Source organism: Schistocerca piceifrons, chromosome 1 (genome assembly GCF_021461385.2).
Source record: "Schistocerca piceifrons isolate TAMUIC-IGC-003096 chromosome 1, iqSchPice1.1, whole genome shotgun sequence".
NCBI lineage: Eukaryota > Metazoa > Arthropoda > Insecta > Orthoptera > Acrididae > Schistocerca > Schistocerca piceifrons.
Window position 1 is genome coordinate 14,670,173 of NC_060138.1, and position 25,382 is coordinate 14,695,554.

General features: G+C 41.5%; 1 protein-coding gene across 1 annotated transcript in view; it reads right to left on the reverse strand.

The window, feature by feature from the left end:
* LOC124797884 (ovarian-specific serine/threonine-protein kinase Lok-like) overlaps nucleotides 1-25,382 on the reverse strand; it is a 199,860-nt gene that overhangs the window by 91,627 nt on the left and 82,851 nt on the right. Inside the window, exons 3-5 of the mRNA XM_047260984.1 lie at nucleotides 24,625-24,752; nucleotides 23,114-23,239; nucleotides 14,068-14,271 (exon numbers count right to left, since the gene is read on the reverse strand). Coding sequence (XP_047116940.1) covers nucleotides 14,068-14,271; nucleotides 23,114-23,239; nucleotides 24,625-24,752 — 458 coding nt within the window. The remainder of the gene's footprint in view (nucleotides 1-14,067; nucleotides 14,272-23,113; nucleotides 23,240-24,624; nucleotides 24,753-25,382) is intronic.

Sequence of the window (25,382 nt, forward strand, 5' to 3'; positions counted from 1 at the left end):
CGTTTTTGGTGCCGTTCCTCCTCTTATAAATGCCACTTACAGTTTTTTCCCCACATTTCACAACACTACAAACACTTGTTTTGATGCAATGTTTTGGTTTGTGTTGCCAACTGGCGGAACAGCATCAAAAATGGAACAGAAGTATAATATTTAGAAAATCGTCGATGCAACGTGCCACTGAAGATGCCTTGCAGAGAATAAAAGGCGAAACGTCTACAGTACAAAAATTGTGTTTCATTCAGTTGTAGTCAGACAGCCGAAAAAGTAAAAATTATCAATACACCGTAATAAAAATTGTGATGTAATTTGTAAATAACAAAAATGTAAAAAAATGTTTGTTTACTGAATTTTTTGGAGATAGATTGAAAATGTGGTTCGAAATGAGCTCAAAGCAATCAGAACAGCTCAATAAAAACATTATAGCAGTGTAATTGGTTTTTCATATATACAATGTCCTTACAAGACATATACACTGCTGCAGGCCCACAATAAATAAAAATATTGGCACTTCAGTCATATGATAATATGAGGAATTTCCTGCAATATATAAGACTTCGAGTGAAGTTAAGAAAACTTATCGAGAAATCAAGTACAAATTGGCAGAGAGAAACATTATAAATCAAGATATGCGTATAGCACAATTATGTCTTAGTAGGAATACCATTCCACTCATATCTGACAACTTATCAGAATTTATAGGCAGATATGTATATTACGTGAACAAACAAGTGAGAATGCTGCATCAAGAGAAATTCCAACATCTACTACATACAAAATGGTCATTACATCAATCTCAATGAGCCTACACATCACCATTCCAATTTCATGCATGGACCACTAATTTAACAAATATTAACTTCAAAGTAGAGGAAGAACAGCTGACACAGTAGACCTTATTGACCTTTATTTACGAAATATTTTTATAAAGAGCTATAGATGAGTAATAAAGTTCCATAAACTGTTTTTCTTGTAGCACTCTACAAAAATTCATTTTATATTTTTCACTTTTTCATCATTTAAGTTTGTTTAACCTTATTTTCTTGTCTTTACATTGGTAGTAAAAGTCATTACAGAGTTATTGAAGAATACTACAATATAATTAAAAAATATTACAGATATTTTCAGTTAAATACAGCAGTGTACATTACATAGGTTCTGCGATCACTTATTCATCATCACTCTCTTTGGAAACTTGTTCACGCTTGAAACATATTTAACAGTTTCCCTGTTATGTTTACTGCTTTGTATCTCGTCTCTTTCAGTTGTTACAGATTATAGTTGTTTTGTTCACTTGTTGTACTTCACTGCATCTGACAGGCTTTCACAACACAAATGACAATTCTCCTTCCTCCTTCAGCTTTCTCTGCTGCAAACTTCTGACAGATATTCTGTCCAAGAGTACCTCCCACACCTGAAACCACACACTTTTCGAGGCCTCTAATATTCATAGTCCTTTCTTCCAAGTAGGGTTTCATGAGCTGCAGTACCAATTCTTGAAGAAAAAGCTGCTGTTTATTAGATTTTGTCTTATTCCATTATGGAAAGTTGAGCAGAAACAATATGAACCATTTAACGCTGCTACGTCCACAAGAGTATAGAAAATAGGTAGTGGCCACCCTCTAGGTCCTCTTAATTGAAAATTTCCTTACTATCTGATCAATTGTGTCAACACTGTATTTTGTCTAATTAAAATATAATCATATTACTCTTTTCTTCTTAGTGTCAAACAATGGAATATCAACAATGTAGGAAAGGACCAATTGCTACTTACCTTAAAGAGGATGGTAGGCTTGTTGGTTTGGGCAGTAAAGGAACTAAACTGCTGGGTTATCAGTCCTTTTTACTAGGTCACAAAGGACTCGGATGAAACCTATACTGCAAATGAATCCTATCACTTCAAATTGGAGAAAGGAACAAAAGGTGTTACACGAACTGTGTAACCACACAGAAGACAAACAAAAGAACCAAGCCGAAAGTGAAAACATTAACTGAAACGAAAAAAGCTGTAGAAGGTGGTAAAACAATATAGCAGTGGGCTGGACTGATTGATTGTAAAGATAGAAAAGGATGATCCAGCCACTCCGCAACACACAAAACTCACCCGTCTAAAATCACAAGCCCAGAGCGAGCATGGAAGAGTTACAATTTAGGTAGGGCGAAGGTCTGGGAGAGAAGGGCTCAGGTCCACTATTAGACTGAGTGACAAAAACTCTCTCTCGAACAAAACATAAAGCTAGATCAGCCTCTGAGGCACTGTCACCTAATACCAAAGGTAGCACATCTGAAAGGTTAAAAGGCAGCCACCGGACAGCTAGATTGGATCGGTCTAGCAAAATGTGGACTAATATCAATTGAGAGCCGCAGGGACGGAGGAGGTGACCGTGCATCAGCCAAATATGGCCAATGTGGAGCCGGCAAAGGACAACAGAGTCCCTGCAAGTGGCTTGCATGGATGACCCCCACACATCTGTTGTCTCCTTGATAACACGTAGGTTATTTGATGTACTTAGGGTGTGCCATTTGATATTTCAGATCCAGAAAACTTTACAGCGTCAGACTGATCAGAGATCAGTCTCTGGTAGGCTGATTGAGAGAGTCTGTTTACTGGTAGCTTGTTTGGCCAGCCTGTAAGCAAGTTCATTTCCTGGGATTCCGATATGTCCTGGGGTCCAAATGAAGGCCACTGAATGTCCACGGTTTTCAAGGGCATAGACAGACTGCTGGACAGTCACTGCCAAAGGATGGCAAGAGAAACACTGGTTGAGAGCTTGTAGGCTGCTTAAGGAGTCACTACAGTTGAAGGACTCACCTCCGCAGGAGCAGATACGCTCAAAAGCACGAGAGATGGCTACCAACCTTGCAGTGAAAATACTGTAGCCATTTGGCAAGGAACAGCATTCAGTATATCGAGTGTGAGCTTAGGCAAAGCCAACATGACCAATGACCATCTAGCCATTGGTGTAGACTATTTCTGAGCTCTGGAACTCACTGAGAATAGAGAAAAATTAGCGGCGGAGTGCCTCAGAAGAAACAGAGTCTTTTGAGCCTAGCAATAGGTCCAGACAAGCTGTGGCCAAGGCACAGACTATGGAGGTGTACATGAGTGGACCCACAGGAAAGGTGGTAGAGGAAAAACTCTAAGTCACTGAGAAAGGACTGTACACCAACAAACTGGAATCCCGAATCTAGGCCACCATTGCGTGAGAGAGATCACTGTGTTTTAATTTGCAAGCAGTTGTTATCACCTGATCCGCAATGGAGGAACTCCAGCATCCACAAGTAGGCTGTTCACCGGTTTAGTTCAGAAAATTTCTGTCGCAAGTTGAACTCCACAGTGGTGTATAGGGTCCAGCATCTGCAATGCTGACGGAGATGCTGAACCAAATGCCAGGCTCCCATAGTCACAATGGGACTGTACAAGGGCTCTTACAGTTGCAACAGTGTAGCGCAATCTGTACTGCCGTTGGTGTGACTCTGGTGTCAAAGAATGTTAAGATTACATCGACACTTTTTCTCAAAACTGACAAAGATGGGAAAGCCAAGTTAAGCAGGCATCAAAAACCAGTCCCAAAAAGCAATAAGTCTCCACTAAATTAAGCAGTTGGTCATGAGCCAAGACGAAATGTCACAGTTGGTTCTTTGCGTTTCCTCCTTGTATGTAGTGCGTTTCTTTTGAAATTCCCGCTTCGCACTCTGTTGTTTCCTTACCCTATCCAGAGGGCGCTGTGGCATTGCTGCGGCCGGGCGTCTGCCGTGTTTGCGAGAGAGCGTCGGTCTGGAGGAGGGACTACTTGCGGACGTCAGAGTGTACAGGAGGCCACGCCGTTTTGTTGATGTTTGGCATGACTCGTGTCCCGTGTGATGCATCGTTAAGACTATGATAGCAAAAAATGGTTCAAATGGCTCTGAGCACTATGGGACTCAACATCTGAGGTCATCAGTCCCCTAGAACATAGAAGTACTTAAACCTAACTAACCTAAGGATGTCACATACATCCGTGCTCGAGGCAGGATCGAACCTGCGACTGTAGCGGTCGCGCGGATCCAGACTGAAGCGCCTAGAACCGCTTGGCCACATCGGCCGGCAACTATGACAGCAGTCGATGTTACTCTCTTGGTCGCAGATGGATCAAAAGGATGGGGCCTGGTTGTCCATTGAAACTCCTATCCTACGGATGTCGTCAGACTTAAAGTAAGACGTTTTGGCCATTATTTTGCGTTATTTGCAAGCAACTGGGGATTCTGGCATCTGCAGTAATTCGGCAAAGATTATTTGTTTCATCGGTGTGTAAATGACTGAACAAGGAGCAGTTTACCTAATGTTCATCTTATGCTCGTGTTCTGCGTCTGCTGTTTGCGAGTGTAAACCTGACTCTCACCTTCATCTGTTAATTTTGAGTGCATCATCAAATACTGAATCCAAGTAGTGACTTTCAATTAATTAGCTGGAGTCCTCCTTTTCCTCATCACGAAGGGTGTTAGATGGCAAAGTAGAATTTTAGACCTTAACTTGCTACCTCTTTTGCATGGCTTCAATAACTAACCTGTTAACTAATTAAGGTTTGTGATAAATAAAGGTATTTAAGTATGTTGTTCTATAATATTATCTGAAATGTGTCAATGGTTTATGTTGCGAATGTTGATTTTCGGGTAGGAACGGATGTGCTGGCACACCTGCCACGTAAGGGAATACTGATAGTTTTGACTATGTTCTGACCAGGGTCCTTGCTCGACACGTCTTTAAATACGCCGCTAATCTGGTTAGCATATGTTGTGGAGATTATATATATATGAGGGAAACATTCCACGTGGGAAAAATATATCTAAAAACAAAGATGATGTAACTTACCAAACGAAAGCACTGGCATGTTGATAGACACACAAACGAACACAAACATACACACAAAATTCAAACTTTCGCACCAACGGTTGCTTCATCAGGAAAGAGGGAAGGAGAGGGAAAGACGAAAGGATGTGTGTTTTAAGGGAGAGGGTAAGGAGTCATTCCAATTCCGGGAGCGGAAAGACTTACCTTAAGGGGAAAAAAGGACAGGTATACACTCGCGCGCGCGCACACACACACACACACACACACACACACACAAACAACCATCCGCACATACACAGACACAAGCAGACATTTGTAAAGGCAAAGCTGTGGCTTGGAATGACTCCTTACACTCTCCCTTAAAACCCACATCCTTTCGTCTTTCCCTCTCCTTCCCTCTTTCCTGACGAAGCAACGTTGGGTTGCGAAAGCTTGAAATTTGTGTGTTTTTTATTGTCTCCTATCAACATACCAACACTTTCGTTTGGTAAGTAACAGCACCTTTTTATATATATATATATATATATATATATAAAAAGAAAGATGATGAAACTTACCAAACAAAAGCGCTGGCAGGTCGACAGACACACAAACAAACACAAACATACACACAAAATTCAAGCTTTCACAACAAACTGTTGCCTCATCAGGAAAGAGGGAAGGAGGGGGAAAGACGAAAGGATGTGGGTTTTAAGGGAGAGGGTAAGGAGTCATTCCAATCCCGGGAGCGGAAAGCCTTACCTTAGGGGGAAAAAAGGACAGGTATACACTCGCACCCACACACATATCCATCCACACACATACAGACACAAGCAGACATATTTAAAGACAAAGAGTTTGGGCAAAGATGTTGTTGAATGACAGGTGAGGTATGAGTGGCGGCAACTTGAAATTAGCGGAGATTGAGGCCTGGTGGATAACGGGAAGAGAGGATGTATTGAAGAGCAAGTTCCCATCTCCGGAGTTCGGATCCCACTAACACCAACCCACTGCTGAAGCCCGGGCTATCCGTGATCTGAAGGCTGACCGGTCCATCGTCATTCTTCCGGCGGACAAGGGTTCCACGACCGTGGTACTTGATCGTCGGGAGTATGTGGCTGAGGGACTGCGTCAGTTTTCAGACAACACCACATACAAAGTTTGCCAAGGTAATCCCATTCCTGATGTCCAGGCGGAGTTTCAAGGAATCCTCAAAACCTTAGGCCCCCTACAAAACCTTTCACCTGACTCCATCCACCTCCTGACCCCACCGACACCCCGCACCCCTACCTTCTACCTTCTTCCTAAAATTCACAAAACCAATCATGCCGGCTGCCCCATTGTAGCTGGTTACCAAGCCCCCACACAACTTATCTCTGCCTACGTAGATCAACACCTTCAACCCATTACGTGTAGTCTCCCATCCTTCATCAAAGACACCAACCACTTTCTCGAACGCCTGGAATCCTTACCCGATCCGTTACCCCCAGAAACCATCCTTGTAACCATTGATGCCACATCCTTATACACAAATATCCCGCACGTCCAGGGCCTCGCTGCGTTGGAGCACTTCCTTTCACGCCGATCACCTGCCACCCTACCTAAAACCTCTTTCCTCATTACCTTAGCCAGTTTCATCCTGCCCCACAACTTCTTCACTTTTGAAGGCCAGACATACCAACAATTAAAGGGAACAGCCATGGGTACCAGGATGGCCCCTTCGAACGCCAACCTATTCATGGGTCGCTTCGAGGAAGCCTTCTTGCTTACCCAGGCCTGCCAACCCAAAGTTTGGTACAGATTTATTGATGACATCTTCATGATCTGGACTCACAGTGAAGAACTCCAGAATTTCCTCTCCAACCTCAACTCCTTTGGTTCCATCAGATTCACCTGGTCCTACTCCAAATCCCATGCCACTTTCCTTGATGTTGACCTCCACCTGTCCAATGGCCAGCTTCACACGTCCGTCCACATCAAACCCACCAACAAGCAACAGTACCTCCATTACGACAGCTGCCACCCATTCCACATCAAACGGTCCCTTCCCTACAGCCTAGGTCTTCGTGGCAAACGAATCTGCTCCAGTCCGGAATCCCTGAAGCATTACACCAACAACCTGACAACAGCTTTCGCATCCCGCAACTACCCTCCCGACCTGGTACAGAAGCAAATAACCAGAGCCACTTCCTCATCCTCTCAAACCCAGAACCTCCCACAGAAGAACCACAAAAGTGCCCCACTTGTGACAGGATACTTTCCGGGACTGGATCAGATTCTGAATGTGGCTCTCCAGCAGGGATATGACTTCCTCAAATCCTGCCCTGAAATGAGATCCATCCTTCATGAAATCCTCCCCACTCCACCAAGAGTGTCTTTCCGCCGTCCACCTAACCTTCGTAACCTGTTAGTTCATCCCTATGAAATCCCCAAACCACCTTCCCTACCCTCTGGCTCCTACCCTTGTAACTGCCCCCGGTGTAAAACCCGTCCCATGCACCCTCCCACCACCACCTACTCCAGTCCTGTAACCCGGAAGGTGTACACGATCAAAGGCAGAGCCACGTGTGAAAGCACCCACGTGATCTACCAACTGACCTGCCTACACTGTGACGCATTCTATGTGGGAATGACCAGCAACAAACTGTCCATTCGCATGAATGGACACAGGCAGACAGTGTTTGTTGGTAATGAGGATCACCCTGTGGCTAAACGTGCCTTGGTGCACGGCCAGCACATCTTGGCACAGTGTTACACCGTCCGGGTTATCTGGATACTTCCCACTAACACCAACCTATCCGAACTCCGGAGATGGGAACTTGCTCTTCAATACATCCTCTCTTCCCGTTATCCACCAGGCCTCAATCTCCGCTAATTTCAAGTTGCCGCCACTCATACCTCACCTGTCATTCAACATCTTTGCCTCTGCCTCGACTGACGTCTCTGCCCAAACTCTTTGTCTTTAAATATGTCTGCTTGTGTCTGTATATGTGTGGATGGATGTGTGTGTGTCTGCGAGTGTATACCCGTCCTTTTTTCCCCCTAAGGTAAGTCTTTCCGCTCCCGGGATTGGAATGACTCCTTACCCTCTCCCTTAAAACCCACATCCTTTCGTCTTTTCCCTCTCCTTCCCTCTTTCCTGATGAGGCAACAGTTTGTTGCGAAAGCTTGAATTTTGTGTATACGTTTGTGTTTGTCTGTGTGTCTGTCGACCTGCCAGCACTTTCATTTGGTAAGTCACAGTGACTTACCATACGAAAGCGCTGGCAGGTCGATAGAAACACAAACATACACAGGAAATTCAAGCTTTCGCAACGAACTGTTGCCTCATCAGGAAAGAGGGAAGGAGATGGAAAGATGAAAGGATGTGGGTTTTAAGGGAGAGGGTGAGGAGTCATTGCAATCCCGGGAGCGGCAAGACTTACCTTAGGGGGAAAAAAGGACAGGTATACGCTCGCGCACACACACACACATATATCCATCGCGCACGCACACACATATATCCATCCGCACATACACAGACACAAGCAGACTATTTTAGATATATTTTTCCCACGTGGAATGTTTCCCTCGAATCTAAATTTTTTATTACTATTGAACTGTACTTCAAGTCATATTGTACAGAAAGGAACTTATTGGAGATTAACTGTCACCGTAAGGTGTTGGGGACAGCGCACTTTCCTGATATTCATCTTTATGTTCTAGTCAGTGTGTAAACTTGCTAATTATTTTCTCTTTACATGGAGTGTGCCCTGCCTTTATGTTATAAGTGACTGTTTCATAACCAGTTTTTTTTTAACACACCTATGTGTATATTTACATTTATGGGAGAAAAAGTGTGTTCCCCTGTTGAGCTTCAACTAAAGTGCAGAAAACTGAATCAGGTATTCATTATTGTTCTATTGTAACACTAATTAATTTTCTTGGTCTGTTATGAAGTGTTACAATAAATGCAAATTGCAGTGAAGCGATGCACTATTTCAGTTGATCCCCTGATTTCCTATCTCCGCATTTGTTAATCTAAACTCATAATATTAAATTGTTTAAATATTGGAGGGAGGTGTGTGTCCCAGGTCATCGAAGTAAAGTTCTAGATGTGGGTGGACAGTACGACGACAGAAGTGAATTACAAGCCTTGCTGGCTGAAAACTTGAAAACTGAAAGCCATGAGTGAGAACCCATGACTGCACCTTTTGTATGGCTCCCTGCAGCTGATGTTCAGCCACACTAACTGTAGATGAACAAAGGGAAATACAGAAGTCAACAGCATACAAGAAGGGTGATACTGAGGACCCCAATGCTGCAGTGAGACCATTAATGGCAATTAAAAGGAGTGGGATGCTCAGTACAGAACCATATGGGAACCCATTATATTAGACATAGGGACAGGGGGGGGGGGGGGGGGGGGGGGAGAGGGGAGGACTGTGTGAAACACTGACTCAAACTTTGAAGGAGTTGAGCGACAAGAAGTTCTGTATAAATATTGGGAGTGGGCCACTGAGTCCCCACTCTTGTAATGTAGCGAGGATGTAGTGGTGCGAAGTGATGTCATAGGCTTTCGTCAGGTCAAAAAAGATGGCAATAAGGTGTTGGTGGGGAAAAGGCCATTCAGATGGCAGATTCCAAGTACACCACGCGGTCAGTGGTGGAGCAATCTTGGCGAAAACCAGCCCGTAATGGAGCAAGAAGGCCCTGAGACTCAAGGAGCCAACACCACCGCCAGCTAACCATATGTTCAAGCAACTTGCACAGAACATTGGTGAGACTAATAGGATGATAGCTATCCATATCTAGAGGGTTCTTACCATGTTTTAGCACTGGAACAACGATGCTTTGATGCCACTGTGACGAGAACTCATTATTGCTCCAGATGCAGTTGAAGATGGCAAGGAGGTGGCACTGGTAATCTGAAAGATCAGAGGCCGAGTATGTGCCATGTGTCACCCTGAAACGAGTGGGGGCACCTCTATTTAGGAGGCAAAGGTCAAGTTGCGTTAGTAGACCTCAACATCTTTACCACAGCCAGTAATCTTGGTTCCACCCTACAAAGCGCTACTAGTGTTAAAATCGCCTAAAAGTAGAAAAGATGGGGTAGCTGGGAAAGTAGCGCAGCCAATACATCTGGAGGAAGGTCGATGTTGCAGATGGTAATTTCCTGCATTGTTATCAATAAAACTTCTAAAGTTGTTTGAAGGGGTGCAGGTGTGCTACATACAGAGGTAATATATATGAACTCCACCTGACCTCTTGTTACAGTCAGTATGATTTTTTAATACCCCCGATGGCCACGAAAGGCGGGGATCCGCATTACTGGAAAGCAGGTTTCCTGAAGGGCATGCAAAAAGCAGGTGCGGCATGAAGCGTTGTTGTAATTCAGCCAGGTGGGGGAAAGATCCACAGTAATTCCACTGGAGGATGCATGAAGTCACCAAAGAGGCAGTTTACATCTCTGATCACCTTCTGCCACCTGTTGAGGGCTTGTGGATTTTGTGTCCATTGGTTCTGAGGTTCCAAGGAGACAGGGGACAGTAGGATCTCCACCTCATCCTCAGAATTGGAATCTGCCAGAAGCAGCAGTGTGGCAACCACTGGAATCACTCTTCTAGATAGGCTTTGTCTTTTGGTCCTCCTGCTTTTCTTTCAGTTTGTCTGGCTGGGAGGGCTTTACTGAGTTTTGCTCAGGAACCGGAGATGATTGCGAAGTAGCAGCTTAGGGCTCCTTTAGCCAATGGCCTGTGTCTGGCTTCTCCGCAGCAGAACTGTTGGAAGGCAATGTCCCAAAGGACCCCTTTCTTGCGAGAGGAGCCAGAGGAGGCTGTTGCTTCTCAGTAAGAGGGGTGGGTGGAAACCACTGACTCTGATGGGGAGGGGGAGGGGGTGGCGTTGCTCCCAAAGTAGATGTTTAGGTAGGAATGGGAGGAGTGCCCCCAAGCAACAAGGAGGCAGATTTAGTCTGGCAGCGCTGAAGGCCCACTTTTCGAGGAACAGGTGGTGGGGTTACTGTTGCCAGAGAAGGCGACGCTCATCATAGCTACACCATAGGAGATCACGTGCACAGGATTTAAGTGGTCGTATTTCCGTTTTGCTTCTGTGTAGGTCAGTCTGTCCAGGTCTTATACTCCATCATTTTCTGCTCTTTCTGAAAAATGGCACAGTCCAGTAAACAGGAGGAATGGTGCTCTCCGAGCTGACACAAACCGGAAGGGGGGCACAAGGAACTTTGTGTGACAGACGTCCGCAGTCCCGACATGTGAGGCTGGTGTTACGAGAGGACATATGCCCAAATTTCCAACAGTTGAAGCACCACATAGGAGAATTAACATAGGGTTTAACGTCACACTGGTATATCTTTTCAGGCAGCGAATCACGTTTGAAGGCCAAGATGAAGGCACCAGTAGCAACCCTGTTGTCCTCAGGCCCCCTATACACACGCCTGACAAAGTGTACAAATCATGGCTGTAGATTGGCATGCTACTTGTCATCGGACTAGAGGAGGAGATCTCTATGGAATATAATAACCTGGACCATATTTAAGCTCTTATGTGAGATGATTAAGATCGGAACATCACCCAGTTTGCCACAGGTGAAAAATACAAGTAATTTGTCTTGGGGACACTGGTTTGTATTGAGACCGAACCGTTCCTCATTTTGAATATTCCTGCTACTTCCCAAAACTTGTTTACTAAGTGCTTAACAAAAAAAGAGGCTTTGCCATTAAAAAGGATTGCCATCAGACCTGGTGCAAACCAAGTATCGAGGAGAGTAAGTTTGTCCATTATCATGAGCCCTGCATTCCTTCCATAGTGTAGCCGCGGAAGGGAATAATTTAGGGTTGTGTCTCTTAGGGTTGTGTCTCACTTGGAGACTTTTGAGGCTGTTTGACCACCAGCCACCCACTCCAATAAGGGAGTCTCCCCACGGTCACCACCAGCACAGCCTGGCACAATGGCCATTGCCGGAGTCCTGATTCCTAAGATGACAGGCACATACTCCTTGGCATATGTGGGGAGGTTGCAGCTCAGGTATCAGCAATGTGATCCCTGTGTAGTGAGGGGGCTACAACCAAGAAGGCACATGATGACCCCTCCAAGACTGGACTGGCTACTGTACTGGATATCAGGTGCGAAAGGTCCCATCACGATCATGGGTGCAGAAGAAGGCAGTGGACAATGGAGGTGGATGGTACATCCTGCGAGGTGTCCTCACCCAAATACCTGGATTAGGGTGAAGTTGCAGAAAATCGTAATGCACAATGAGCATATAATGCACCACATAAGGTGTCCTTTCTCAAACTGCCTGCATGTCAGAAAAATTTGGAAGATATGGAGGTCAAATTATAAAAGCGGACCATAACTTATTAGGCTGGAAAGTGGAAGAATTCTTTAGTCACCTCTAACAAACGGTAGGAATACCTAGGGCCTTTTCTAACACCCAAACCCACAGGGGGGAGGGGCACGAAGACACGTTAAGTTCCAGACAGGCACAATTAAAAGACACTTACATAAAGCATGTGGCCACAGCCTTCATTAGCCAAAGAGAAACACACACCATTCACACACAAAGCAAGCACACCTCATGCACACACAACCGCCAACTTCAGTGTGGGCCAGAATCCATTCTGGCCTGAAATGCTGGGTTGGCAGTCGTGTGTGTGAGGTTTCCTTGTTTGTGTGTATGAATGGTTTGTGTTTCTCTTTTGCTGATGAAGGCTATGGCAAAAAACTTTATGTAAGTGTTTTTTTAATTGTGCCTCTCTGCAACTTAATGTGTCTAATCTTTTCCTACATTGTTGATATTCTTCTTAGTGTCAGTAGGTGAATAAATTGCAGCATCATGTTGAATAGACAGCAACGAAAGTTTTTTTTTTTGGGCAGGGTGTGGGGATACAAGAAACAATTGCGACTACGGTATTTCCAGTGCTAGAACCACTGAAAAAAAAAATTACTTGAATATAATTCTCTTCTTGAAATGTCTTTCAGGTGTTGCTTGCTATTAGTTTGTAATTTTTCCACAAGACTCAGCTTGTGATGTTTCCTCAACAATTCTTCCTCCAAATCAACCGAAGGGTAATATCTGCCTGTGGTGACATTGTGCCCTGAATTATGTATGGGAACAACCAGGTATTTCACTACAGCTGCAGCTGAATTTGATTGTTATGGACTATCATTTTTCGTCCCTGCATATGGCACCATGCTGAGAGCATATGTGGTTTATGCTTTTTCACAAGTAATCTTTATTATGGTGTTAACAACTTCTGGAGAAAAATTCTTTACAAATTATTCTCTTATTGTTCCTACTTTATCTTCCTTTCTCATGCCTTCTCACGGTTTGTTTATGTTTTATGTTACTCACCTTGTAATATGAGGATGTAAAATCATTCCCTGTGATTGTAAAATACTTCTCACTGACCCAACCAGCTGTATCATCATCCAGTGCAGATAACTAGAGCTAGTCTGCTGAGTGTTTGTACACCATCACCGTAACATCCTCACACGCAACACACTCCTCTTCAGTTGCGCTCACCACTTCACCACTACCACCAAATTCTGTACATTCTTCTAAACTGTCTAACATTGCTCTTTCAATAAGAGAGCTGGGGTACATTTTCAGTCTCAGTTGTCTCTTAACACTGGACAAAACAGCACTGTATAAGATGGAAAAAGAGAGAATCGGAAGTGAAAGAGAAATGAATCATTGTTAAGACCACTGTTGCTACCCACACACAGAAATTCAGTGCCCAGAGGGTCTACACTGCTGAAATGTTACAATTTATGGAAAAAGATATTTGTTGTCAAGTCACATCTACTACCAGGGAAGTACACTTTATGACAACTTCATTAGACTAAAATTGATGGCTCAAGTTTTGCTGAATAAATTTATGTATTCATAAAATCTGGTTGAGGAAATAACAAAAAAACAGAACATAATTTTATAAGAATTTTAAAATATGAAACACCAACTTAAATTACAATATTTACAAAAGGTGGGCACAAGCACAGCCCCCCCCCCCCCCTTACTGTAAGGATCAATAAAATCACCCAACATAAAACAACCATCACATGAAAATGATGCCCCCAGGAAGTTTTAGTTTTGCAACACACGATAATTACGTAGAGCGCATGCACACATTCACTGCCCCCCCCCCCCTCCCAACACACACACACACACACACACACACACACACACACACACACACTACTATGCTTTATCATGTTACTGGTAAGATTGTTTTTGAGACAGAACAAACTATTATTACTTACCTTAAGATCTCTGTGAGTTATTCCTTTTGAATGCAAATACTGAACAGCTACAACTATCTGATAAAATATCAGCTTTGCCTCTGGTTCACCAAGCTGTTCTTTTTTGGTGATCCTGTCAAAAAGCTCCCCTCCCTCCATCAGTTCCAGAAACATGTACACTTTATTTGATGTATCCACAATGTCATGGATGGTTATAATGCATGGCTGAAACAAGGATTATCTGTCACAAATCCCATTCATATTCCAAATTAAAATCAAGATAAATGGTCATAAAAAAATTTTCACTATCTGTGTTACTTTGCTATTTCATCCACAATTCCACATAGTAATTTAATAAAGCTATTACATGGAAACTCATTTAAGATTTTAAAAAAGTCCATCGAAAATTGTTTTACCGAAACTAGATGTTTTAAACAGATTGCAAAATGGCAAAAGACTGACTGCCATTCATAAGCATGGTATTTGTAAATTCCTTTGACTTTTACCAAGCACTATACTGTGGCATTTATGCCAGTATTACTCCACATTCTACAAACACAATTTCTTCATTGTGGTATTGTCCATAGATCTCGATAATGTAACAAAATTGGAAAACCTCCATTGACACCAAAAAAGAGAATGGTATCTCGCTGCATACAGCAAGAATGAATGGGGGACACTGGCGAAGCCACACCCCCTCTCCCAGCCCCACAATGGCCCCACACGGAGGCCGATATACAGCCGAGCAGAGGCTTAGCTCAGTTCGTGACCTCCGATCAAGCAGACATCTTCATCCCATTAGGAGATGCATTACTTTGTCTTACATTGAACAGTCATTCTGAACTTTGTACTTTGACAGAAGTTTTTACTAAATGTGTGTATCAAGTGATCCTTTAATTTCAAAGACAGTTGTAAATATTTGGCACATACCTGTGGCAACTGATTGGATCAAGTTAAGTAAATCTTTTCATCATTCTTGTAATAAAGAGAAAACATCTCATATGCCATAGCTCAATGACACGATCGGCCACAAAAACCAAAACAGCTATCCTGGACAACAATTGTTCTGTCATGTCGTAACACTCAAAGTACGTCAAACTTGCAGGACATAATGACCTTTCAATCAGCTGGGAATTATAATATGTATTTTTTTTATTAAAAAAAAAACACCCTCACAATTAATACTGGATGAGATTATTTGTAATCGGGACAAGAACTCTTCAGAGAATCTGGACTCTTTATTGCCTATTAGCTAATAACTTGCTCTTCTGTGTGACATAAAATTAAATATAGCGTACCCAAAACCAGTAAAGACAAGAGACTGACAAGACAGTGCACATTTCTTCAATCCTTAGATCCTAGCGATTTTTCTCTCGATCTTGCTACAGCTTTACATGGTGTGCTTTCTTTTCTGCGAAAGAACTATTACCTCATTAAAGTTCGTCGCTACATGAAAAATCAAAATGTTGTCTAATACTGAAAAAGCTGTTAATACAAATAGTACCCAAGACTGGTGTGGTTACTCGATCTGATTACATGTATTTTGTCACTGTCTGCTAGAAAAATGAAATAGGCCTGCCTAATATTGCAGCAATTGTTACACACACCAAATAAACGAGACTGTTTTGGCAATAATGGTTATTTTTATAACATGACAGAATATAATTCATGAAGTACCAATATCAAATGCCTATTACTCCAACTACATGGAAAAAGTTTTATGTTAGGTAATAGTTTCACATTTCATTCATACTCTCTAGCTTCTAAAGCATGAGGTCGAAAAGTAGTAGTATTAAATTTTAATATAAATTTGGAATCGTCATATTCTTCCACAATTTGTGAGTCTCCATTTCTTCTCCTTCCTCATTCTTACAAACAATATTGTCGTCACTAATTCTGTAACAATTTCTGCCAGAGTCAATACTTATTCTCTGTTAACTTCACAAACCCTGCCACAATCACCGGTTTAATTATCCTGAGTTTATTCTCCAGTTAAGCATCATTAAGTGTTCGTACAATGTGTTTTCCATGCTACTCCCAGAACAGAATTTTAGCGGCTGGTAGCCGGGGACTGTATAACTGGCCCTTAGTAGTGTAGCCGTTTGGCCAAAAATTTTCTCTCAAAATTTCATTTTCTTGGATACACACAGAAGATAATACATAATCTTTGTAAGCTGTCAGTCATTTATTTCCACTCTGGTAGGCTAAATCTGTGGATTTCACTAGTAATTATAACAACGCTGATCATTTGCAAACCCAGTCAACCACACAATCAGCGATCGTCATTCACCCGTTGGGCTTTATAAGGCACAGCTCGTATAGCCCCGTCCCCTTTTATCTGCAGGGAAGTTTATTTCTAGATGCGATGGGGATTCCCCTGGCAGAGACATCACGTACATTATGCTTGCATTCAAAAATCAACTTACGATTCATTCAGAATTCAACTTAGAATTTGTTCAAAAATCAACATGGATGCGTTTCAAAATCATATGAATAACTGATAGACCAACGTGCGCTGGATGCTAGGTGCTTTGTGAAACAAGGTCTTTTTCCACAATTTGGTCCCCCCACCTCACTGAAATTGACACCTGGGGCAGGTACCCCGGTTTGTCCCACCCCCTAGTTCCGCATACATGAATCTGGCTGCTTAAGCACACCAGTAAAACTTGCATCTGGCAGCCTGCTGCTACTGCTTATACAGCTACCTGCCACACTTCTGTAGCCAGAAGCGGGAGAAGGTATTACTCATACGCAAGTCAACTGCGCATATGTGTGAGCTCGCTCACAACTGCTGAAACAAATCTAATGTAAACAATTGTGGTGTCATGCTCATTGGAGGCAATCTGTTGTTGTGAAGCACTGCACAGTCTTCCTAAAGCCTTTAACACATTTTGCTGTTGGCAGACACATGTATGAGCACTGTATTTTGTTGTATATGGAGCATTTCCTTTGAGACTTAAATTTTTTTTTTTTTTTTTTTTCTCTCTCTCTCTCTCATTCCTGTTTTGTTGCTGCAGTATTATTCTGCCAGTAGCCAGATACTGTAATATCATTTGTTAGAGTTTTGGTTCTTACCAGTCAAAGTAACAAAAATTTAACTGGAAAGTAAAACAATGAAAAATTCATGGAATTCTAAAAAAAAAATTCCCGAGTTTTTCCCAGTTCTCTCCCGGGTGAAAAAATTCCCGCATTTTTCCTGAGTCTCCCAGTTGTCCTGGATCGTATACACCCTGGTTTTCACAAATTACTTTTGGCTAGCTGACCACTGATATACATCAGTTAAAATCTATGGCATAATTTCTGGAATAGTCCTATAATCCAGGGAGTGAACATGAGAAAGAAAGAAAAATCCCTGGATATTTTCTGGATTTCCTGGTTAAAATACAGTTCACAATGCACTTTGGAAATATCTGTGATGCATGGCAACATGTACTCAGCACTTTTTTTTAATTATAAAAGTATAAATACAAATTCCACCAAGCACAGCATGCTTCTGAAGCACAAAAATCTACTTTGCACTGCGTGATGCACTTTTGACAGCTAACCACTGCTCATGTCATGTGGTCTCACCAGCCAATAGCAACATCACTGTTAAGTAGTGCGATCACACAAATAGGAAAAGTTAATGGCTAAAATCGACATAAATGCAGCACCAACAATGCAGGAAAAAGAGAGATTGCTACTTATCACAATGATAACATGTTCAGTTACAGACAAGCACAATTAAAAGACACTTACACATAGACTTTCAGCCACAGCCTTCGTTGATGAAAGAGAATTTTTTATTTCTTTTAATTGTACCTGTCTGCAACATTGCTTGTTATTTTCACAGTATGAAGCATTCTATCTTTTCTTACACTGTTTATATGCATACAGTATAGCTACAAGAAAGACAGGTCATCATAAATATTTTGCTGTTTTTTTTTGCCAAGTGTGTGGTTAAGCAGGATCCTAAGAACACAGCTTAAACTGTAGCAGCTGAATATATCTGACAAGTATGATTACAAATTTCACTGCTGTGCACTGAACATTTTGTGGGTTACTTGACTGAGCATCTGTTCCACTGAGCACTTTGGGTTTTCCATAGAAATGCCAATTACATGTAAAACTGCTCAAAAACTCGCTTCATGCTTTTTTTAAATAAGGATAATTATACCTTTTTCTGTGGTTATTGGTGTAATTTGTGATCTACGAAAGATCTAAAATAAACACAAAAATCTAAAACTGAAGCTTTGTCTTCTTTAGCATGCATTACCCTTTAAGATATATCAAACACAAATGAGCCAATAAAATTTTAAATAATGGCATTAATGGCTAGTCATCTGGCCCCAAAATTTTTCTAAGTGGTTGGTCCTCAAAGCATTATGTTATGAATGAGTGTCAAACACTCATTGCACTTTCTCACACACTACATTATCCATCTTGTGTAAAAGGAAATTTATTTTGAGAGTAACGCTTCTCGTACCACCATTCATAATATTTTCCTGTGACCTGTTTAAAATGTAAACAGTTGCGACAATACGCTTACTGAAAGGAGTTTGTTGTTCGAAGTATTGCATAGTCTTCGTCTTAAAGCCTATGACACATTTTGCTGTTAGCAGATGCATGTACATGTATTGTGTATTGTTGTCATAAATGGGGTATTTTCTTTGCAACAAAAGTTTTATTTTGGTGTTATTCTCTGAATTATGTTTTACTGCTACAGTATTATTCTGCAGCATTTAACTGAAAATTAAAACAACAAAAACTTCCCGGAATCCTAAAAATTTCTCATGTTTTAACCAGATGATTCCCATTTTTCCAGAATTTCCTGAGGCATGTACACCCTGTATAACCTCATACAATGCTACACCAATCTAATCATCAGTTAAAACAAGGAGTCCACAGGTAATTAATTATAGGGCTGTCCTCTTGCTTTTGGTGAAATCTAAAGGTCAGGGGACTGTTTTCAATACAAACTGGTGTCAGTAACACTTCAGCCTATGTCTGTGTTCAGACAGTTGACTGCACTAGGCATAACTTATTTTCTATCAGTTCCAGCGACTTTTCCTCCTGACAAAACAGCAGGTATCACAGTAATGATACAAGCTCCACTTGTGACCAGCAGCAACATTTGACACTGACTCTGGGCAACACACCCACTGGCATTCCAACACTACTGCAGATATGTGACGCTGCCACTAGCACCTGGCAGACAGGATACACCCTGGTGAGTATGTAGATGGAGTTTGCAGTGAATTCATTTAATTGCTATTTCTTCCCGACAAATTCTGAATGCTGGCGAGAAAATTCAGAGAGAGAGAGAGAGAGAGAGAGAGAGAGAGAGAGAGAGAGAGAGAGAGAGAGAGAGAGAGGAGAGGGGAGGGTCCCTTTTGCCAGATGCCAAATTTATGGGGGCATATGCAATACACTCTGAATACAGCAATGAGTCAATATCTGGCATAGCAATCATCACCTTGACTGACATTCTGTCCCCATCAAAGAGGCAAGCAACCAAACACACGACGGCTCATGCAACTATAGTACTCACTAATTCACCATTAAAGACAGAGCACCAGTCCTGCAAGCTACTACATTTTGTCAGCTCAGCTGATGAGAGGGCACTTTGCTCTGTAGTACTGGTCACCCACATTGATACAGTGCCAAATGGGAATTCTGCTTTCTTCTTCCAAGGAAATGTGGCCAGTGCTACAACAGCCCAGCTACAAATCTCACGTGCTATAATAGCACAGCTATATTTTTCTGGAGGTGGGCTGTCCTACATATGAATAGTAAGTTGCATTCTTACAACATTCTGCACACACAGAAAAAACGTATGCATTACAAGGAGTTGTCGTCGGGCACCTATACCAACTTCAACCGTCAAAAGATTAATCACTGAATCTGTTCCGCTAACTGAAGACTGCGCATCCCCAAATGTCATAATCAATTGCTTAACCTGTTTATTCGTACTCCAACCCACATCGAATTCATGAAAGTTACCACATATAAATGCTTCAATTTCAACTACATTACAAATGGTAAAATACATCAGTAAGGGCACAAAAACCACTGCTTGCAACAATCTCTTGATTTGCCACATATGTGCCTAATCTCCCCACTCTGCCACAGTTTTGGTTTCCCTCAACTTATTGTCAACATCCCTAAATGAAGCATTTACTGGCATCAGTACTATCAAAGCAAGCAATTTTTTTTTTTCTTTCTAATTAGAACAGTTATGAGTATTATATCACCGCCACATATAGTTTAATGCTGCACCATTAAAAGACTGAAACATAAGATATACATTGAGGTGACAAAAGCCATGGGATAGCAATATAGGACGGTAGTATCACATACACAATGTATAAAAGGGCAATGCATTTGCAGAGCTGTCATTTGTGAAAAGGTTTCTGAAGTGATTATGGCTGCACACTGGCAATTAACAGACAGCAACTGGAGCTAGCCACATGGGTATTCCATTTTGGACATCATTACAGAATTGAATATTCCAAGATCCACAGTGTAAAGCAAGTGCTGAGTGTACCAAATTTCAGGCACTATTTTTCATCATGGACAACACAGTAGCCGACGGCCTTTACTAAATGACCGAAAGTGGCGGTGTTTGTGTAGAGTTGTGAGTAGTAACACACAAGCAAAGCAACACTGCATGAAATAACCACAGAAATCAATATGGGATGTCCAATGAATGTATCCATAAGCACAGTGTGGCAAAATTTGGCGTTAATGGACTATAGCAGCAAGTGACTGACACTAGTCCCATTGCTAACATCACATCATCATTTGCAGTGCTTATCCTGGAGTTGTGAGCATATCAATTGGATTCTAGATGACCGGAAAACTGTGGGCTGGTCAGATGAGTCCTGATTTAAATTATTATGAGTTGATGTTAGGTTTCAAATGTGGTGCAGACCTCACGAAGCAAGGGATCAAGGTTATCAGCAAGGCACTGTGCAAGTTGGTGGTGGCTCTATAATGGTGCGTTTACATGGAACGGACTGGGTCCTCTGGTCAAACTGAACTGATCACTGACTTAAGTGGTTATGTTCACCTACTTGGAAACCATTTGCTGTGATTCGTGGACTTCATGTTCCCAAATGAGTATCATATCACCAGGCCACAGTTGTTCGCAATTGGTTGGAAGATCTCTCTGGACAATTTGAGCGAATTATGTAGCCACCTCTAACACCTCACATTAATCCCTTCAAACATTTATGGAATCCATTTGTGGGAGATGAAATTTTGCACACAAAATCCTGCACTGGCAACACTTTCTAAATTATGGATGGCTATAGGCGCAGAATGGCTCAATACTTCTGCTCGGAATATCCAATGATGTGCTGAGTCCAAACCATGTTGAGCTACTGCACTACGCCAGGCAAAAGGAGGTCAGACATGATATTAGGAGGTCCCACGACTTTTGTCACTTTGTGTAACTCTCTTATTATATTTCCTTCTTGGCTTTAATGACTCATCTTATACATATATAATGGGCAGCCAAATGAAACCCAGTTGCAAGTGCAAAGTAATGGTAACCATTTTATTAACTCAAAAATGTAGTTATACACAGTACACAGTCAAAAATCGTTGCCAAAACTGTTGGCGCATTTATCCGATTGCGACACTAGCAGGTCGATTCCATCCTTGAAGAAGCTAGTAGGTTGGTGTCGGATCCAGGCCTAGACCCAGTCACACATTTCGTCATCCACTGCGAATTGATGTCCGCGAATAGCTTGTTTCAGAGGTCCAAACACATGCAAGTCACACAGTGAAAGGTCAGGACTGTCCGTGGATGTTCCAGTGTTTCCCACCGAAACCGCTGCAATGTTGTCTTCAACGCATTGGCCATGTGGGGGCAGGCATTATCATGCAGGAGAATAATGCCATTGGACAACATGCCTTGGTGTTTCGACTTGATGGCTCGTCTAAGGTTCTGTAAAGTGGCTTGATAACGCTGGGCATTGATGGTGGTTCCCCATTCCAGGAACTCAACGAGCAGTGGGCCATCGCGGTCAAAACAGAAGGCTATAATGACCGTACCAGAACTGGTGTGCACGGCCTTTGATTTCTTTGGAGGTAGCGAAATCGCATGTTTCCACTGCTTCCTCTGATGCTTGCTTTCCGGTTTAAAATGGGGACATCATGTTTTGTCACCTGTGACAATTCCCAACAAAAAGCCATATTCCTCCTCATGATAACGTTGCAGATGACTCAAAGGTAGCGCCACTCGAGTATAGCGTTGTTTGGCGGTCAGTTGGTGGAGAACCCACTGGGCACAGATTTTTTGAAAGTGTTGATGCATTGTGGTGTGGGCAGTGCCCACGCTAATATCCGGTAACCGATGTATATCGTCCACGGTGATTCCGCAGTTGTCCAAAACTAAAGCATTCACTTCCGCAACCATTTACAGTGTGATGACATGATGAGCCTGTCCAGGGTGAGCATTGTTTCCCAGTGACATGTGCCTCTCAAGGAATTGTTTGTGCCATTCCACAACATTTGAATGGCTCAAACTGTACTCACCGTACACAGCCTTCATGCATCAGTACGTATCACAGCCTCCAACTCCCACTGCCACCAAAAATCTTATCATTCCTCATTGTTCCTACTTACTCGCCTGCATGTTCGATAGTGGACGATAACTTGTGTGACCACCTTATCTTCAGCATGAAACCACACTGGTGCTATGCAACATCAAACAGCATGCATGCATCATAGACGCACTGACCAGGTTTCATTTGTATGAACCTCATAATATGCTTTTCATCTATCTGTCACAACTTCATCCGTTAAGTCCTTACTTACTAGTAAAATACTAATTATTAAGGTATAAGAACAAGGCAGTCTATAATGTTTCAGTAAGTACAGTTCTTACTCAGCAACAAAATTTCTTTCCAGTACTAACCTCCTTATCTAATGAATTAAGCTAGTCATAGTGATCTTCACTTTCCAGTTGCTTAACATTGTCAAGAATCCATAATATTCTATTTCTCAACAACTGCCCTTCATATTGTTATCAAAATAAAGTTACTACAAAATAACAACCCACAATGTATTTCATACATACGTGCTTCAAGGATGTCAGTATTTTTACTTCATTCATTACTTTTTCTGGGTCCAGTAATAAATGTCTTCCTCCTTTTGTTAATCGTTTTTTCTCCACAACCTTCATCGCAAACCTGTTACATGTTTTCTGTGGATATATAAAGTAACCAGTTAAAAAAAAAGAGCTGAGAAAAAGTACAAAATTTCTATTCACTAAAGTGTAGCTCAAGGCATAGGCACCACCCACATTACACACAAATGACATGCTTCAACCACTACTGCATTTAATGTCACATTCTTATGCAAACTTGGATGTCACAATTTATCATTTAGTAGTTACTCTCAAGTACATGAAAATAAACTATTCTTAATATTCTGTCAGTAATGATCTAACAGCATGATTTTTAACAATATTCCCCTTCAATCACTCACTGGATCCACAGCTCTTCCACTGCATATACATTCTTCACTCTTGTGTCTTTCCTTTCTCTCCCGAAAGTGAAACAAACAAGAGATTCATTGCCTTTTGTGTGGAACTAAATAAAATAAGACTTCTGTGTAAAAAAAGTAATACTTTAAAAATAACGCATAAATGAAGACTTTTTTTTTTTTTTTTTTTTTTTTTTTTTTTTAAATGCTGGAAAAATAAAGTCAATGACCAAGACAGTAGATTGTAAATAATAAAGAAAACTTTCAGCATCATATTAACAACTTGATTAATGTATAATTATTATTAGTAATGGATATTATGAAATTCCCACCACAAAAATTTAATAGAAATAACAGGGTATGCTTCTTTTTACAAATTACTTTAAAATTACACAGGTAAATCAAAATGTTCAAAGAAATTCTACTTACAAGGCAGATGCAGACAAAGGCACAAACATTAAGCACATGAACACTTAACACTTTTTTTTACCTTGATGAAGATGTGTTATGAGACCATGACAGAATAAAACTGAATGTGCAGGGTATTATTCCCAAAAGGTCCTGTCTTACGAGCGTTGCTGGTGCCAAAATATATGAATTCATTTCCAAATCCACAAAACCTTATGCTTATTAAAACTAAAAGTAGTTGCCAAAATGAACTTACTACAAATTTACATATGAAAACTAACTTCTGCAATCAGAGGTTGCTTCATTCAGTTAAAGTACTTAAGGTTGTGAAGGTGGAAAGCAATGAGATAAACCAGTGATTAAGCAGAGAAAGTTTTTTTTTTTTTTTTTAAAAAAAAAAAGTAATGCAGGTCAAGAGGAACAGCATCATATGCCAAGACATTTAAAAATTAGGTGTCATAGAGGGCAGTTGATAAGGCGGAGATAAATGGCGGCCAGACTGAAAATAGAAGCATAGGTGATATAAACATAATGGTTCTGACTACTGAAGAATAGAGCACTCTGTTGCTACACTGGATGAAGGAATCTCCAGTTCTGTGTCAATATTTGTGTGTGTCTATCTACTGCTGCCTCGTATGTACAACTTATTTATCATTATGCTCTCATTTTCCTTACAAGCAAAGGATTGTATTTTACCTTCTCAAACACCAGGAACACTTCCCCACATGCTCCAGCACCTAGCTTCCGAGATATCACGTACCGAGATCTTACAGCTTCAGGATAGTCCAAAGAATCGTAAGAGCTGGCACTCATGAAGAGATAAACTGCAAATTATACGATAAAGTTAACTGTCACTGATAGGTGCTATTAAGGTATGTATCAGAAAAAGAACTCTCTACAACCAAGACAAACTTATATAGATCATGGCAAATGTACTTTAAAAGCAACATAGCAGGGTTCTACTGAACAACTGTGAACCATGTGAACAAGGTTGACTAGCATTGCTGCTACAATCCTTTGTTACAAGTTCTCTCACCAGTTAAGTGTCTGGCTTGGTAGAGAGTTCTTTGAACCACCTTCAGGCTATTTCTCTAGCATTCCATCTCCAACAGCACGTGGGAAAAATCAACACTTAATTTTTTTTCTTTTCCATGAACTCCTACTTCTTTTCTGCCTATGTAGTTTGACAATAATAAAATATTTGCACATTTAGAGGAGGAAGTTGGTGACTGAAATTTCATGAGAATATGTCAGCACAACAAAGGACACCTTTGTTTTAATGACTTCATCCCAACTCGCTTACAATACCCGTGACAAACTCCTCCTTACTTTGTGGTAATACAAAACAAGCTAGCTTTCTTTGAACTTTTACAACGTCCTCTGTCAACCCTATCTAGTAAGGACCCCCATTCAGCACAAAAATGCTCTGGCAGAGAACAAACAAGAATACTGTT